Source organism: Sphaerodactylus townsendi, linkage group LG03 (assembly GCF_021028975.2).
Source record: "Sphaerodactylus townsendi isolate TG3544 linkage group LG03, MPM_Stown_v2.3, whole genome shotgun sequence".
NCBI classification, from domain to species: Eukaryota; Metazoa; Chordata; class Lepidosauria; order Squamata; family Sphaerodactylidae; genus Sphaerodactylus; species Sphaerodactylus townsendi.
The window spans coordinates 57098540-57115971 of NC_059427.1; the positions used below are offsets into that span (position 1 = coordinate 57098540).

The 17432-nt window shown below is 44.9% G+C and overlaps 1 protein-coding gene across 4 annotated transcripts in view; it reads left to right on the forward strand.

The window, feature by feature from the left end:
• The window catches only part of BICD2 (BICD cargo adaptor 2), a 115794-nt gene that overhangs the window by 89851 nt on the left and 8511 nt on the right, over positions 1-17432 (forward strand). For 3 of the 4 annotated variants that reach the window (XM_048488188.1, XM_048488191.1, XM_048488190.1), the window contains exons 3-6: positions 4048-4200; positions 9140-9592; positions 10102-11121; positions 12838-12989. In XM_048488188.1, coding sequence (XP_048344145.1) covers positions 4048-4200; positions 9140-9592; positions 10102-11121; positions 12838-12989 — 1778 coding nt within the window. Of the gene's footprint in view, positions 1-4047; positions 4205-9139; positions 9593-10101; positions 11122-12837; positions 12990-17432 lie in introns of all 4 variants that reach the window. The other variant, XM_048488189.1, reaches the window with a different exon arrangement.

Below are 17432 nucleotides of genomic sequence, written 5' to 3' on the forward strand. Positions count from 1 at the left end.
GTTCACTTTCAGGAATCATCTCAATATGCCCCAAATAAATCCCAGAATATTGAATGTGTTCTTGAGACATGGTATCCTCTTTTGATGAATTATTGTTGTATGAACTGTCCGCCAATCTCTAACTGTGAGGATTTTGATAACTCTAATTATCCGCTCTGTTGGGGGTATATAGATTAACTTGTATGGTTTTGTCTCTGAGTAATAATTATTGTTATCTTTATTGGATTTATTCTTCAGAGAATTTATTTATTTGTTTACTTACTATTTAAATTTGATAGACCTCCTACCTCCGAAGGGCTCTAGGCCAAAGATGTCGGTAAGGGGGGCTCACGGGTTCAACCCCCCCATTACATGTCTGCCTTGCTTGAGCAACCCCCGTGCACCCATGCAGGGTGGGGCCTAGAGATGGGGCTTTGCCCCCCATCCCCCCACCGGCTAGCCAGCAGCCGGATGTCCCTTCTGCCCTCCCCTCCAGGGACACCACAAGAGACTGCCGTCCCCGGCCTCGAAGAGCTGCTTTTATAAGCACTGAGGCTGGGGGGCAGGGATATGCCCCCACCTGCCCCTGGGGCCATGCCTCCCCAACTGCCATGCCTCCCCAAGCCCCACCCCCATGGCCTCAGTGCTTATAAAAGCAGCTCTCCAAGGCCAGGATGGCAGTCTCTTCTGGCTTCCCCAGAGGGGAGGGCAGAAGGGACTGCCGGCTGGGGGGAAGGGGGGCAGGGCAGAAGAGACTGCTGTCCCCGTCCTCAGAGAGCTAAGTGCTGAGATGGGGGCGGGGCATAGTCATGCCCCCAGGGGTGAGTGGGGGATGTGGCCATGCCCCCAGAGGTGGGTGGGGGACGTGGCCCCACCCCCGAACCCATCCCATTAAAAATCTACACTTAACGTCACTGATCTGGGCAGTGTACAATTCAATATGAAACAATATAAATAAAACAATTTACAATACAAATATTAATTAAAACCTGTAGTCCAAAACATATAAATACAAAAAATCAGATGGCAAAAATGGTGTTACATGGATAGGTCAGATGATAACTCAACAGAAGCATAAACATAGATGATAACTCAATAGAAGCATAAACATGTAACGACCAAAGGGGATGGCATCTGTCCAGGGCTATCCCTCTCCACCAAAGGCCCAGAGAAATAGTACTGTTTTACAGGCCCTGTGGAACTGTTCAAGGTCCTGCAGGGCCCGGATGGATGGATTTAGGATGCAAACAGAAAGCTAAGAGCCACTATGCTGCTCTGCAACAAATGCAGCTTCCTAGAAACCTGTGTATAATTTCTATTTTGTGGGACTGTGGCTCACCATTCCCCTCTCCCATCATATGAGGAGAGATGGAAGAGGTTAGGCTAAGCACTCTGCCTTGCCTCCACATCAGTGTCCTCTCAGGTGTTAACTGAACTCAGATTTGAGAGGAAAGGGTTAGGGTTAAGTACCAGGACCTAGTAAAGTGAACAATACTTTGGGTAAAATATTTATATTCTCACTCCCTGCATGTTTTGTTCTAACTGGCTTGTTTTACCTTCCCCGTACCCTTGTTCTCACTGCTAGTTAATTAGGCTTCCACCTTCTGGGATGCCTAGTTTGTCACCTGTGTGTTTCTCAATGTAATGGTGACATCCATGTTCAAATGGTTGCATATCCCAACCTTGCTGTTGCTGTCACCTAGCATCTTGGAATCTGGTCTTTCCTTGCTTTCTAGTAGCATTAGCCTTTCCAGATCTGCAGAAGGATGTGCCTGAAGAGTTCATTTATTACAAGCTCCTCATAAAGTGTGCTTTAGCCTTGCTTTAGGGTAAAGAGAATTTCCCTACACACATACAGACTGCACACTCGGTATAAAGCAGGTTGAGAGAGTGATTACTAGAACAATGGGAACTAAATGCAATTTAGCAGAAAAAAAATTAACTGGCAGAGGAGAACAAGGAGGGAGCAGCAGGAGAGTGGATTGCCAAGGGTATAGCAAGAGATATAAGCAAAAGTGAAAGTGTGAGACCTGAAGGTACTGAAATACAGTCATTTTGGCAAGGACAAGAATATGGGAGGAGAAAAGAAGGGAATCACTGAAGATTATCAACAGGTTGCATGCCTTGGAGACCAGAATAACAGCAGTGGGTTAGCTGCAAGCAGTATTCTGTGGATGGGATAAACCTTTCCCTGTCTCCCTGTTCTTGTTGGAGTCCCCTGCACTCGGGGATCCACAAAAGCAGTGTTGTATTGTACAGTGTGGACGGCTACAGTGGGGAGAATGAATGAACCCTTTCTCCTGAGCATGGATGTAACTTTGGATGCCCAAGTGACGGGAATCTAAACAGAAAGAGTAGGATCAGTTTATCTTTTCAAGCATGTTTACTAACACATATCTCCTTGTATTTGGGGGGCATGCTGGGTGTATTCTAAATAATTGAATTAACCATACGTAAGATGTCTTGTTACCAAATGAACATTGCACAAAATAAAGATGGGTGAGGCTAACGACTGAATGTGCCAAATATATTTATGGGTAAGAAATGAGCTTTTTGTTCTACCAGTGGCTGGGCTGCTGCTTCAGTGATGACATAAACTAGGTGTAGTTCAGAGGCGGAATTCAGCCGGTTTGCACCGGTTTGGTGGAACCGGTAGCTAAATTAGATCTCAGTTCACCAAACCAGCTGCATCCCACCACCCCAGGGAAGGAAAAGTGATTGAACTGTTAGGGCCCGGAGAAGCCTGTAGCCGAGGCAGCAGCCTTCTTTGAGGCTTTGAACAGCCCCTTGCTTCCCACCCTGGCAGCGGGAGCGTGGGGGCTGTTAGAGCCCCGCAGAAGCCTGCGGCCGAAGCAGCAGCTTCTGCGGGGCTTTGAACGGCCCCTCGCTTCCCGCCATGGCCATGGGTGGGAGGGGGCCATTAGAGCTCCAGAGAAGCCTGCTGCCTTGACAGCCGGCTTCTGCAGGGCTTTGACTGGCTCGTTGCTTCCCACCCTGGCCGCGGGAGCGAGGGGGCCGTTAGAGCTCCATAGAAACCTGCTGCCTGGGCAGCAGCCTTCTGTGGGGCTTTGGACGGCCCCTCGCTTCCTGTCCTAGCTGTGGGAGCGAGGGCCGTTAGAGGTCCAGAGAAGCCTGGAGCCTAGACACTATTCTTCTCCAGGACTTTGAAAGGCTATTTGCTTCCCGCCCTGGGGCCTTTCAGACCCTTGGAGAAGCCTCGCAGTGGAAAAAGGTAAAAGGCAGATCCAGACCCCCTAGCAGTGATAGAAGCCCGGCCCCTTCCACAGCAGCCAGGCAAGTGTGAGGCAGGGGAAGGGAGGTGGCAGTGGGAGGGGGGAAATCTATCAAACCGATAGATAGATCAATAGAATCCCACCACTGGCATAGTTGTTTTGGTTATTAAACTTCATGCAGAATCTGTCTCGTTATGTTTCTTTGCTGTAGGAGGCTGTTATGATATATGCAGGCACAAGCACATTTTCTGCCTCTTGTAGCTCATATCGTACAATGCCTTTTGATTTTACCTTCCGTCCTCTGACAATGACACTTACCAGACAGCTGTAGTAAATCATAAATGTACAAAAGCTGGCTTCTCTAGATTTAAATTAGACCAGACAGATGCTCATGGATCTTCTTAAACCTCCAGGGAAAAAGATTCCATATCTTCTCCGGTCAATTTTGTTCTCTCTAAGAAACAGAGGACAGGCCATTTTTATTTTTGAAGCATTTCTTATACATTTGTTCTTCAGTTAAATCTTTCTGCCTTTTCACTGTAGCAACCTTTTAGTTTCTTTAAAGGCCATGTCAAAGAATTGCCTAAATAAGGGCTTATTTAGTAAAACAAGTGCTTGAAGATTTATTTAGTAAAAGAAGGGCTTGAAGATTCTGGCCTGTTGTATGGATGTCTTTAAAAAAATAAAAATAAAATAAAAGCGCTTCTCCACAAGTATTGATTACTTCCTTGTGTGGGCAAGGTGAAGAAGTGGTGGTGGGAGCTATTCCTGAAATATTACATTATGACTCGTGGAAAGACATTCCTATGGTTGTTTGTTGTGTACATCATTGCAGGCTAATCAGAATGTGGAGGTGCAAAGGGGCCGCTTGCGAGACGACATTAAGGAGTACAAGTTCCGAGAAGCCCGCTTGCTGCAAGATTACACTGAGCTTGAGGAGGAGAATATCTGCCTGCAGAAACAAGTGTCTGTTCTGAAACAGAATCAGGTGGGTTTTGACATGTCGTTACTTATAGGGTTGGCGGTTCGGCCCCTCCCGAATGGCAAATCAGGCCGAGATCAGTCAGTTCGGAGGGGGTCGGAGGGCCGAGGAGCCGAGCCTGCCCCCTCCTCACTAAACGCAATCCGAAGTTGGCCCTTCCCCCGAGCCAGCGGCTTCTCCGAGCCAGCCTGGGGAAAATAAACTTTAACTCCTTCTGGCCCAGCTCCGCCTCCTGGCAAGCTTGGGACGAGCGGAGCTTCCAAGTAAGCTTGGGACGAGCAGCTTCCAAGTAAAAAAACAAAAACAAACCCTACTCCGCCGCAAGCGCCGCTCCCCCACCCCACTCCCGCAAGTCCTACAAGCACCCACCCCCACCCAGCCTCATTTCCCACCCAACCCGCGCGAAACCCCAAGACCCCGAACTCCCATGCCGCTCCTGGCAAGTGGCGGTGGGACGAGTGGGGCTTCAAACTACAAAAATAAAAAACCCACAGAATGGTCCCCACAAAGTTTCCCACCCAAAGAGACCCCACTTACCCACGGTGTCCCTGGGCCTTTCCCCACTTACCGTAAGCCCCGCGCTACTTGAGGAGAGTAGCGCGGGGTTCCTTCTCCCTCCCAACGGCAGGGCGGCCACAGCGCGGCCGCCCCTCGCCGCTGCCGCTGGGCCTTTCCCCACTTACCGTAAGCCCCGCGCCTGCTTACTCTGAGGAGAGTAGCCGCCGGGTTCCTCCTCCTTCCGAATGGCAGGGGCATACGAAGAAGGCCCCACGGGCGCCAGTTTCCATTTTAATTGCAGCCTCGGCGTTACCGAGAAGAGCGAAGTCCTCCTTCCTCTCACGGTTGCTGTTTCCCCACCGCCGCCCCTCTGGCCTTCACCTCTACCGCAACTTCGCTAATTTGAGGAGAGTAGCGCCAGTCTCCTCCTCTCTTCGACGCAGGCTGCCAGCAGTTACTCTACCGCTGCCGCTTTCGGCCTACCGCAACTCCCCGCAAGCACGGAGGAGAGTAGCGGCGGGTTCCTCCCTCCCTCCCCACACGGGCAGGGCAGCCACAGCGCCAGCGCCCGCCGCCGTCTGCCGCTGGGCCTTTCCCCCACTTTACCGTAGGCAAGCTCCGCATGCTGCTTCGAGGAGAGTAGCCGCGGGGTTCCTCCTCCCTCCCCATCGGCAGGGCGCGGCCACAGCGGCAGCCGCCCCACCGCTGCCTCTGGGCCTTTCACTTGCAAACCGTGAAGCCCCTGCTACCATTTGAGGGAGAGTAGCGCGAGGTTCCACTTCCTCCTCTCCCACGGCAGAGGGCGGCCACAGCGCAGCCGCCCCACCGCTGCCAGCTGGGCCTTTTCCCCACTTCATCCGTAAGTTTTCCCCGTGGCAACTTGGAGGAGAGTAGCGGGGTTCCTCCTTCCCTCCCTCCCGATTTGCGAAGGGCGGCTACAGCAGCGAAAAGCCAGCTCTAACCGCTGCCGCTGGGCCTTTCCCCCACTTACCGTCAAGCCCCGCGCTACTTCTGAGGAGAGTAGCGCGAGGTTCCTCCCTCCTCCCCATCGGGCGCTACAGGGCTGCCAGCAGCGCAGCCTAAGCCCTCGGGCCACTGCCGCTGGAGCGCTTTCCCCACTTACCCGTAAGCGCCCGGGCGCCACTTGAGGAGAGTAGCGGGGTTCCTCCTCCATCCCCACGGCAGGGCTACAGCAGCGTTATAGCCGCCTCTGCCGCTATCAAGGCCGTCCCCACTCATCGTGGTTTTTCAAGCCCTGCACAGGAGAGGCGGGGGTTCTCTCTCCTCCTCACTCTGCAGGGGCGGCTACAGCACGTTTCACCGCTGCCGCCGTCAGCGCTTCAGCTACGCATCCCAGGCTTCTTCTGAACGGCCTTTGACGACTCTTCCAAGACAGAGCTGCGTCGCGTGTGGACGCTTCGGACGCTGCTGGGATAGCAGCCTACGCTGAGAGCAGCGCGCAGCATAGGGGATGGAAGCGAGCGGGGAAAGCTTCCACTGTCCATGGTGCCTTCTCCACTCCAGTGGAAGGCAGGACAGCACAGTAAAGGCTGGAAGAAAAAGTGCTGGGGAAAAGAAACAAAGCTGGTGAGAATCCACATCCCCAATGTTAGAAACGTGGCAAAACAACACCTTTAACTGGAAAATCAACTACTCTTTAACTGAACAACTAACTAAAAAACTTTAGCTAATACTAAGAGGAATCACCAACAGCCACCAGCAGCCACAAGAAAAAAAATGAGCAGTGCCATGGATCCCCGTGATCCGTGATGGTTTTTTTCTCGTACTCTGGTCACCCAAAATCACCACCACAACATGGCACGTTCTACGAACCAGCTTAGAAGTTATGTGTGAATATCCACATGCTTCATGGGAGCTCTTTACCACAGTGTCAGCCAGAAAACATGAAAGTTAAAAGCCATGGATCCTCAAAGCGATCCACATGGTTTTTCTTCACTTGGTCAGCCCAAAATCACCACCAAGCAAGATGTGGCAACAAGTCCCAGGGATTAGACACATGTCTGAAATCAAAGCAGTCACACATCCCATCACGCTCTCATGCCGGGCCCAACAGTTGCCCCAAAACACATGGTTAAAAAGCATGGATCCTCAAGGATCCGCATGGTTTCTTTCACTTGGTCACCCAAAATCATCACACTACCTACATCATGGCATTAAAGTCCTTAGACATAAGCCTGCAACAAAGCAGTCAATAAGACATCCTATCGCCTCATGGCCCAAATAGTTGCCCCAAAAAGCATATGATCTAAGAATGGATCCTCACCGATCCTAATGATTTTTTTCTCTTGGTCACACCCTAAATCACACAAACATCACACAGTAGCACAAAATCTGTTTAAAAAAGCAAGGTTCCTCATGGATCGCTTATCTCTCAATCAAACCACAGTAATTCAACCTAGGGGGTATGGATCATGAAAAGTCTCCAGATGACAATTCCCCCGGAAATTTTGGCAAGTCTCTAGCTTTAAAAAAACGTATTGGTCGTACGGGCTTTAAAAAAATGAATATGCGTTTTTCATCTCCCCTCCTCTACATTAAAGTGATAATGGAACCACCTGTTTGTGGGTCCATAACTTGGGCAGGCCCCTGAACCAAACTGCACCAAACGTATGTAAAAGTATGATCAGAATGAAGGGCCTGGGAGACACCCTGAAAAGCTTCTGGTGATGATACTCTTTTAAAATGCGCCTTCCGTAGGCACCTCTAGGAATTTCCATTGGTGCTAAATGAAAAATTCAATGTTCCACAAGAATCTTGTGGCGTAAATCTTGGTGTTGCTGTAGAGGGGCGCATTTTTTAAAGTTATCAAGATCATATTTGTATTATATTTTCACATGCTGTTCATGACCATGCACTAAGTTTGAAATTACAGTTTAGTTCAGGGGGGCTCCATGTTATGGATCTCTCAAAGATAGCCCCTATATTCATTGGCTTCCATTGACAACAATGGAATATGTGGGCTATCTTTGAGGGTCCATAACTTGGGCCCCCCTGACCCAAACTGCACCAAACTTGGGGTGCATAATCAGAACAGTATTCTCTGAAGATGTACTCTGGGGGGTACTTGGCGCATGATCTTCAAAAATGCGCCTCTGCGAGGCTGTAAAACAGGGAAAAATAGCAAAAAAGCAAAACGTAACCCGAGAATCTTGGAAATTCAGACTGGTAACCGGAGCCTGGCAGGCTCAGATATGGGGGGATCCGACCCCATACATCCGAACTGGACCCGAATCCGAACCGGGGCCGAATTTTTTTCCCATTTACCAACCCTAGTTACTTACGGAGGTGTAAAATTAATTTTTGCTCAGAAAGCCATAGTTTGCCACTGAAGCCACAAATGCCCCCACTCCAAAGCACTTTGGATGTTCTTTTTTCTTTCACTACAATAAAAGTTTTTGCCTCAATACAGGGCTTCAGTTTCGCCATTTGCTTTCTCGTTTCTTGAATCATCTGGCAGTGTTAAAACATATCATGTATATTATTGGATATCATGTATTTATTCCTCATGCACCATTCAACAGTCTCCATATATTACTGAGCAGATTAGAAGTTAAAAGTGACACTGATGATTCTTTCAAAATGTTGGTCTGATCCATGTTGATTAAAAGTAACTTTGAAATAGGCCGGATAGATGAAAAGTCAGAGCATAAGATTAGCCAATGTTCAGTTTGTGCAAAAAGTTACCTCCTGCAAAGAGTTCTTGACTTTTTAAAACTTATTGTACATTTTAGACTTTTGTACAAAAATGCAGGACATGCAAAAAAGATTGCATAACCAAAACAGAAACAAAATAACAACCTTACATGGTGAGATATCATAACTTAGCAAAAACTGGACTCTAGAGCAACTCTGTCTGTTGTACATTTTTCCCATTGGTTAGTACCATTAATCTGATTAATCTAAGCTGTTTTGTAAACAGCCAGCATAGTAGTTTGCTTTAGCTACTTTGCAAAGTTTAGCAGCTGGGATGACATGTAACAAATAGAATTCAAGTTATTAGAAACCTTTAGTATATGTAAGCTTCAATTGTTAAAGATAAATCAGAACCAAACCCAACTTGCATTACATCAAAACAGGATTGCAGTAGTGGTTGTGGTGGGTTTTCTGGGCTGTGTGGCCGTGGTCTGGTAGATCTTCCAGGCCACACAGCCCAGAAAACCCACCACAACCAGTTGAATCCAGCCTTCAACAATAGGATTGCCAGTAGTTTTTAGCTCAAAGACATGACTATCATGTGATAAAATCAGCTCTAGAAAGTTTGCAGTGCCTGCAGCTATCAGGTAAATTTTTATAGATTATTGTTAATTTAAATGGAGGTAGATACCATTGATGTTACATTTTTAGAAAGTTTTTTTTTACTTCAGAGACACTGTAAACTTCAAACTCTATCTTAATGTTTGTTTCTCATTCCCTGTTAACATGGTAGGTAGAGTTTGAAGGACTGAAGCATGAAATCAAGAGGCTTGAAGAAGTAACTGAATTCCTCAACAGCCAGTTAGAAGATGCCATTCGGTTAAAAGAGATATCTGAACGCCAGCTTGAGGAGGCCTTGGAGACCCTGAAGACTGAACGTGAACAGAAGAATAATCTCCGCAAGGAGCTGTCCCACTATATGAATATCAATGATTCCATGTACACCAGCCAGTTGAACATCTCCTTGGATGGATTGAAGTTCAGTGATGAAACTACAGAGCCCAATAATGATGAAATTGTGAATGGCTTTGAACAGAACTGCCTGAGTAAAATCAGTAATGGCAACAATAAAGCATCCGTGCCGAAGAAAAATGAAAGCTTCCCTCCAGCCCCTAGCCTTGTGTCTGACCTTTTAAGTGAGCTCAATATATCTGAAATCCAAAAGCTGAAACAGCAGCTTATTCAGGTAAATATGTGGTACATTAGACTACTGAAAATTAAACTTTTTCCATCAAATATTCTACTTCTTCCTTTTGTCTCAAGGACCTATAGATAACATGAATTTGACATTACATAGATATTGGTTATACAATTAAATGTGTGCATTTAAAATAGTTTAGTTCTCCCATTCTGTAAATAAAGTCACAGTATCAGCTGCTGATCTTCTAACTAAATTGTTGGCAGCTTCATATTATTATTATTATTTTAAAGTTAAATGTATGTCATTGGAGCAACTGTTGCTCTATTATCAGTGACTTTTGTTTGTGCTGGGAAGTCTGCAAGCAGATTTAAAGAGATTATCTTTGCCATAGAGCGGAAGAGAGTCACATGAATATATTTGCTGTATTCAGCTGGAGATACTAGAGTTAAAACTGGAATCTTTACATCTGTACACTATGTGCTGTGCCTCTGAGCCATGAGCTTTTTTATGTCAGGTGTTAAAATAGATCATTCTGCATTCTTTATTAACTGTAGATGGAAAGGGAAAAGATGAATTTGTTGTCCACACTTCAAGAGTCTCAGAAACAGCTGGAAAATACCCGGGGAGCTCTTTCGGAGCAACGGGAGAAAGTTGGCAGGCTCACAGAGAACCTGAATGCCATGAAGAAGCTCCAGGCCAGCAAGGAACGCCAGTCAGCTCTTGACAATGAAAAGGAACGTGACAGCCATGAAGATGGAGATTATTATGAGGTTGACATCAATGGCCCAGAGATTCTAGAATGCAAGTATAAAGTGGCTGTGGCAGAGATCAGCGACTTGAAAGAAGAGCTTAAAGTCCTTAAGGCCAGATATGAGGAATGTGAATCCAAGTATGAAGAGGAGAAGAATAAGTATGAGACAGAAACTCAAGCTCTGACAGAAAAGATCACCTCACTGGAAAAATCTAGTAGACAAGACAGGGATCAGGTAGTCAGATTGGAGAAAGAACTCAAGAAAGTCAGTGATGTTGCTGGGGAAACCCAAGGCAGTCTCACTGTTGCCCAGGATGAACTGGTCACCTTCAGTGAAGAGCTAGCTAACCTGTACCATCATGTTTGTATGTGCAACAATGAAACTCCAAACCGGGTGATGCTGGATTACTACAAAGAGGGTAAAGGAGGACGCACCAGTCCAGAGGGCAAAGGCCGTCGGTCACCAATCCTGCTCTCCAAAGGCTTGTTGTCCATAGATTTAGGAAAATCAGAGAATGCGAGTAGTGACAGCAGTCCATCACCAGTGTCATCTCTCCCATCACCAGTGTCAGATCCTAGGAAGGAACCAATGAACATTTACAATCTGATTGCCATCATTCGTGACCAGATAAAGCATCTTCAGGCTGCTGTAGATAGAACAACAGAGTTGTCCAGGCAGCGGGTGACTACACAAGAACTTGGGCCAGTAGTAGACAAAGACAAAGAAGCTCTTATGGAGGAAATCTTGAAACTGAAGTCTCTGTTGAGCACCAAAAGAGAGCAAATAGCAACTCTGAGAACTGTGCTAAAGGCCAACAAGCAGGTGAGCAACCTATATAAATAATAACTCTCTGTCACTGGCGTAATGCCCATTGGGCAAGGTGGGCAGCTGCCCAGGGCATCACCTTGTGGGGGGCATCAAAATGCTGGGTTCGTTTTTGGTATTTTAGTGGTTTTCCATTTTTGGCCTGCAGGGGGCGCAGTTTTTAGGCTAGTGGCACCAAAATTTCAGCGTATCATCAGAAGATGTCCTTATGCTACCCCCCAAGTTTGGTGAGGTTTGGTTCAGGGAGTCCAAAGTTATGGACTCCCACAAGGGTTGCTCTCATCCCCCATTGTTTCCAATGGGAGCTAATAGGAGATGGGGGCTACAGTTTTGAGGGTCCATAACTTTGGCCCCCATGAACCAAACTGCACCAAACTTGGGGGGGATCATTAGGGAAGTCTCCTGATGAGACCCTGAAAGTTTTGAGACTGTGCCTTCAGAAATGTGCCCCCTCCCCACAGCCTGCAACCCCCATTGACAGCAATGCAGAAAACTCAATGCAGAACAAAGATTCTTGGGCAAATTTCTAGGATGTTCCTGCAGGGGGTGCATTTTTGGATGTATCGGCACCAAAATTTCAGGGTATCATCTGGAGATGATGGCACCCCCTGGGTTTGGTGCAGTTTGGTTCAGGGGGGCCAAAGTTATGGACCCTCAAAACTGTAGCCCCCATCTCCTATTAGCTCCCATTGGAAACAATGGGGGATGGGGCACCCCCTTTGGGAGTCCATAACTTTGGACTCCTTGAACCAAACCTCACCAAACTTGGGGAATAGCATAAGGACAGTCTCCTGATGATATTCTGAAATATTGGTGCTGATATGTCTAAAAATGCACGCCCTGCAGGCACCAATGTCCTGGTGCAAAAAAAAGGTCATGGTGGAGTGGCCGCCCATGGGGGGGGGGGGCATCCAACTCAGGTTTTGCCCAGGGCTACAGTTTGCCCAGGGCTGCCTCATTATGCCCCTGCTCTCTGTGCTTTTGCCTGAAGTGTTTAAATGTTCATAAGGCATTTTACCCTATAAACTTTTTGCTTAAAATCTTAATTTCAGTGTAGATTCTGATGTGTGGTGACAGCTGCTACCAAAGCAACATTCTGAAAAAGTCTGTATAGTCAATCAAACTTCTAACACACAATCAAGCCTTTCTGGGTAAAAGCCCTATCAGGCCCCACCCACTTCCTGAAAAACAATTGCTGGATGGCAGAAAATATGCCAGCAGGCACCAGGGCACCCACAAGCCCACGCTGGGGACCTCTGCTACAATCTTTAAAGCAGCTTTCTTTCCTCAGTGGTTTCTGAGAAGTGTTTCTCTTTGGTAGCCCCCACCTGTATGCTGTTGCTCCTCACCAATGTGACACAGTAGAGTTTGAATAATGTGTTTATGTTACAAAGATGCTCCTTGGCCATCCTGTCCCTCAAAGAATCAGCAACCTAAAGTTCAGTACTGTTGCAGACTTCTGTTTTCAAGGTCTGGTTATTCTTTGCAAAGCTGTTGTGACGGCAAAGAGTCTGACATTCTTGGACTTCTATTGCATTACAATTTTTGTTGGTTAGCTTAGATAAATTAAGAGGAGTTCTCTCAATGGAATATGATTGCAGTTTTCAAATCATTGCTTTGGCACAAGAATAGTGGAAAAGTTCTTCATCCAACTGCTTTGTGAAAAATTTCCTTAATTATTCATCTTTTGTTGTGCTCTTTTTTGGTAAACAGACTGCAGAAGTCGCCCTTGCAAACTTAAAAAGCAAATATGAAAATGAAAAGGCCATGGTTACAGAAACCATGATGAAACTCCGCAATGAACTGAAGGCTTTAAAAGAAGATGCTGCTACCTTCTCATCACTGAGGGCTATGTTTGCTACAAGGTAAGTGTACCAAAAATTCAATAGAAGTTAGCTATAAGGGAAATAAACAGAATTCACTAAAGTACCATCCCAAGGAAATGGAAGAATATGAGTTTAGTCTACAGTGAAATTAAGCTGTCTGTGTATAAGGCCGTTTCCGTATGGGCCAATAACAGCACCTCAGGGATGGTAAAAACACCATTCCTCCGGTGCTGTTTGCATGGCTGCTGCAGTGCAGCAGTGCCGTGCTTTCCCTCCCTAAATGGCAGAAAAATGGTGCTTTCTTGACTCACTCAATGAGTGAGTCTTTTGGAAAGTGGTGTCTTCGCGCCGGCACTGTGCAAAGCACACTGGTGTGAGGGCACTGCTTTTAGGTGCTGCCGTTTGTTTTGTTTACCTACCTTTTCTCCCTGCAAAGCTCTGGAGGGCGGGAGGGACACGCCCATGCTGCCCTCCGACCCCTAGGGGTCGGAGGGCAGCGTGGGTATGTCCCTTCCTATGTCCAGAACTTCGCAGGAAGAAGAGGTAGGTAAACAAAACAAACCAGAGGGGGCTCCATGCAGACCTGCCACAGCTTCGGGACCAACTTCACGGGACTGTGCGAGCAGTTCTAAGGCTCCAGTGACATAAATTATGCCTGTGCCCACTGCTTCTTCCACCCATGCAGAAACAACCTGAGTGAGTGAATGAGAAAACCCACAACCTGGAAAACCCACAACACTTGAGTGAATGAGTTTTATACTTGAAGATTAGAGTATATTTTTTCTTTTGCTCAAATATGGATCACATTTCTCATTCTCTTCAGTTCTGAAAAATATACGCACAAAAGAAGACCCTGAAGTTGAAGGCATGTACGCTCTGTAATATGAAAACATAAGAAAAGTGTCACTAATGAAACCAGCCATAATTTGGTTGTAGAATAACCTACCTTTAAAATATAAAAAAAATGCCTAAATCCTACATAAAGGTAAAGCTGTAATTTGGCAGTGACTAAAGGTAGCCAGAATTTGATCACTTTTACAGTGCAATCCAGAGCAAAGTCCAATTATTATTATTATTATTATTATTATTATTATTATTATTGACAAAAACAACAAACACATTGTATCACAACTGCCAAATCACTGGTTGGTGTTGCCCTTCTATCTGTTTCGAGTTCCACCCTGGAACTTAGGAAGACGTGATGTATCGGCGTAAAATGTTTGCAGAGCCGAGTAGAGCAGCTTTCTGCATTTGGCAGACAGTGATTTTATTGATGTTAAGTTGATGCAAGTACTGTCCCAGGGATTTTGGGACAGCACCCAGTGTGCCCATCACCACTGGGATCACTGCTGCTGGTTTGTGCCATAGACGCTGAAGTTCAATTTTTAGATCTTGATATTTTGTAATTTTTTCTAGTCGTTTTTCTTCAACCCGGATGTCATTGGGTATTGCAACATCAATAATCCACACTTTATTGTTCTTGATGATGGTAACGTCTGGTGTGTTGTGCGCCAGAACTTTATCTGTTTGAATTCTAAAGTCCCATAATATTTTGGCTTGCTGATTTTCGATCACTTTTTCGGTGTTATGTTCCCACCAGTTCTTGGGTGTGGGAAAACCATAATTTTTACATAAATTCCAATGAATCATTTTCTTCTTCTTCTTCTTCTTCTTCTTCTTCTTCTTCTTCTTCTTCTTCTTCTTCTTCTTCTTCTTCTTCTTCTTCTTCTTCTTCTTCTTCTTCTTCTTCTTCTTCTTCTTCTTCTTCTTCTTCTTCTTCTTCTTCTTCTTCTTCTTCTTCTTCTTCTTCTTCTTCTTCTTCTTCTTCTTCTTCTTCTTCTTCAACTTATACCCTGCCCATTCCCGAAAGGGCTCAGGGTTGCTACAATAAACGATAAAACAATTCCATTTTAAAACACAATAAATAGATTTAAACAATAGCAGCTGAACAATATTAATAAACAGCCCAACTCCAGATGGCGACTTGTTCTATACCCCCAGCAGCCACCCCACCCCACCCCAGGAGTCAAAAGAGAATGTTATATCTATGAACCCGGCTGGAAAGGCCCGGCGGAAAAGCTCTGTCTGACAGGCTCTGTGGAAACTATTTAAGTTTGAATACATAACTCATATAATTTTAACAAACTGCATTGGAGCTATGTGTTAACCTTCAAGGTAATGCTTACTTTTTAAAAAAATTGGCAAGGGCAATTTTACCTTGAAATGAAGTTTTGTACCATCTGTTGAAGTGTGCTATGTTTAAAATAATGGAGATTTTTGAAATCTTCCATTTTTGTTCTTAGCAGTTAAGAAGAGATTGCACTACACTTACTTGCTCCCAAGTAGTGTTGAGTTGTGAGAAAGTATTAGCTTTCAAGAGTTGTATTAGTTGTGTTTTTCTAGTTAAAAGGGAGAAGAGTGCAGACCCAGTAAAATGTGAAGAGTAAATAGATTTGCCCTCACAAGTGTACCATCAAACAAGGGGAGGTTATCTTATATTCATGTATGGGAGGTGATCATGTGTGCCTCTCAAACTGCAATGGAGAGATTATTATCTAAGAACTACCTTAAAATGGACCAATTTGTATTTGAATAAAATACACAGATTTTGAATTTGAAGGGATCTGCCTTAATTGTACCTTTATAGAGAAAAGTCATGTTTTTAAAGCCCCAAATCTGAGGAGTTTATTGCTAGTTTCCCAGGAAATAATATTTTCCCTGAGACTCAGGCAGTCCCTAAGTGTTAATGAAGGTATCCTGCATTTCTGCATATTAATGAAGGGCACCAAACTTTGTAGGATGTGAGCTCCCATGCTTGGGACAGTAAATGATGGTCTAAGTGCTCTTCATTAAATGTTTTGAGGTACAAAGAAAATGTGCATCTGGGAACCTATGGTGCCTTTTTAGCACCTCTACTAATTGAACTTTAAGTAGCTGAAAGTATCTCCAAAGCAGTTGAAGGATTTTGCTATCTATTACTGCAAGTGCTGCAAAAATTAACTGAAGCTATAAAATAGTTACTAAGAATAATTAATGGCAGATGACACTTTCAAGTAAAGATCATGTATGATCTTTAGGCCATAGTTAAAACACTAACAGGAAAATGTCCTGGGATTAATTAACCATTTTGCACGCACATGATAGAGTTAAAATTATTAAAAATGTATGGATAGAGATAGCACGTAGCTTTTTTTGATTCGTAATATTAATGCTAGAACGTGTTTGAAACTGATTTAACTCAAACACATTCATCTCTAATACTTTCAAAAGAATAATTTAACTACTGCTGTATGAATTTGAGCTTGCCTCACTGTTTTGTTTACTGGAGTCATTAACTGGAAAAGTTCAAAACTTTAATGAAAGTTGAATTGTCTTGCATTTGCCCTGTTTAATGCTTTGCTCACAGCATGAAAAGCTATTGAAGGAACAACCATTCCAAGCATTGAAAAAACTACACATATTTAAGAAATTATTTAATACTGTATAAATAGCAACCAGAACATACAGGACAGATGCTTGCAAAAGAGAGGGAGCTTAGCCCCGGCAACCTGGGGTCATTAGAAAGACCCTTCAGGCATGCCGTAAAATAGTCCCTTTTGCTCTGCACCAAAAACCCCAGGCATCCCATTAGAGCAGACACCAGGTTTCTCCTGGCAGTCTCAGCTAATGCGTGTGCTAGAAACAAGCATAGTTGAGGTGGGAACAAGTCAGGAATGTTAGACTGGGGGAAAACAGTCTGGTACAGCTATGCTCCCTCTCAGTATTTCCCATGATTGAAGATTTTTCCTATTTCTCTGTACAAGCCAGAGAATATCTACTTTCTCAACTGGAGAAATGGAAGGTTCTGAAATCAGGCAAGCTGTTGACTTGGGGAAATATTTGCAGCCATTGTGGATGTAACTTGAGAAATACCATCATACGAATTATTCAAATGCACACTGTCACTACAAGCTTCATAGAAATACCATGTTGTACAGCATATTGCATTGTTGAGGGGAAAATTCTAAGATTCTTCCATTTAATTTTCTGCATTGTTGAGGGGAAAATTCTAAGCCTGCAATTTAATTTGAATGCATTCTAATAGCTTATCTTAGAACTTTAAAAAATGAATTACACGATTGGCTTTTCTGTAGAAGTACCCTCCAACACTACATTCACTAACACCCAAAGAATAACTTTAAAATGTAACGCATATACAGTGACATTGGAAAAATATGGTGAAGCTCATAAGGAAATGGATGTTATGAATATGATGTAATTTCCTCCTGTTTGTCATGTTGCTAAGCTGCCATCCCATTTGGTGGTATACATAACAGTCTTTGACAAGCCAGCACTTCAGTAATAGCAAGCTGAACAGTAATGTGAATAGCACTATTGCGTGGGAAGCCTGTACTTTCTTTCCTGCTGTGTTCTTGTTTCCACCAGCTTCTAGGAACAATAAAAAAGAAATGTATGTTAATTATCATCTCTCAGATGTAAAAT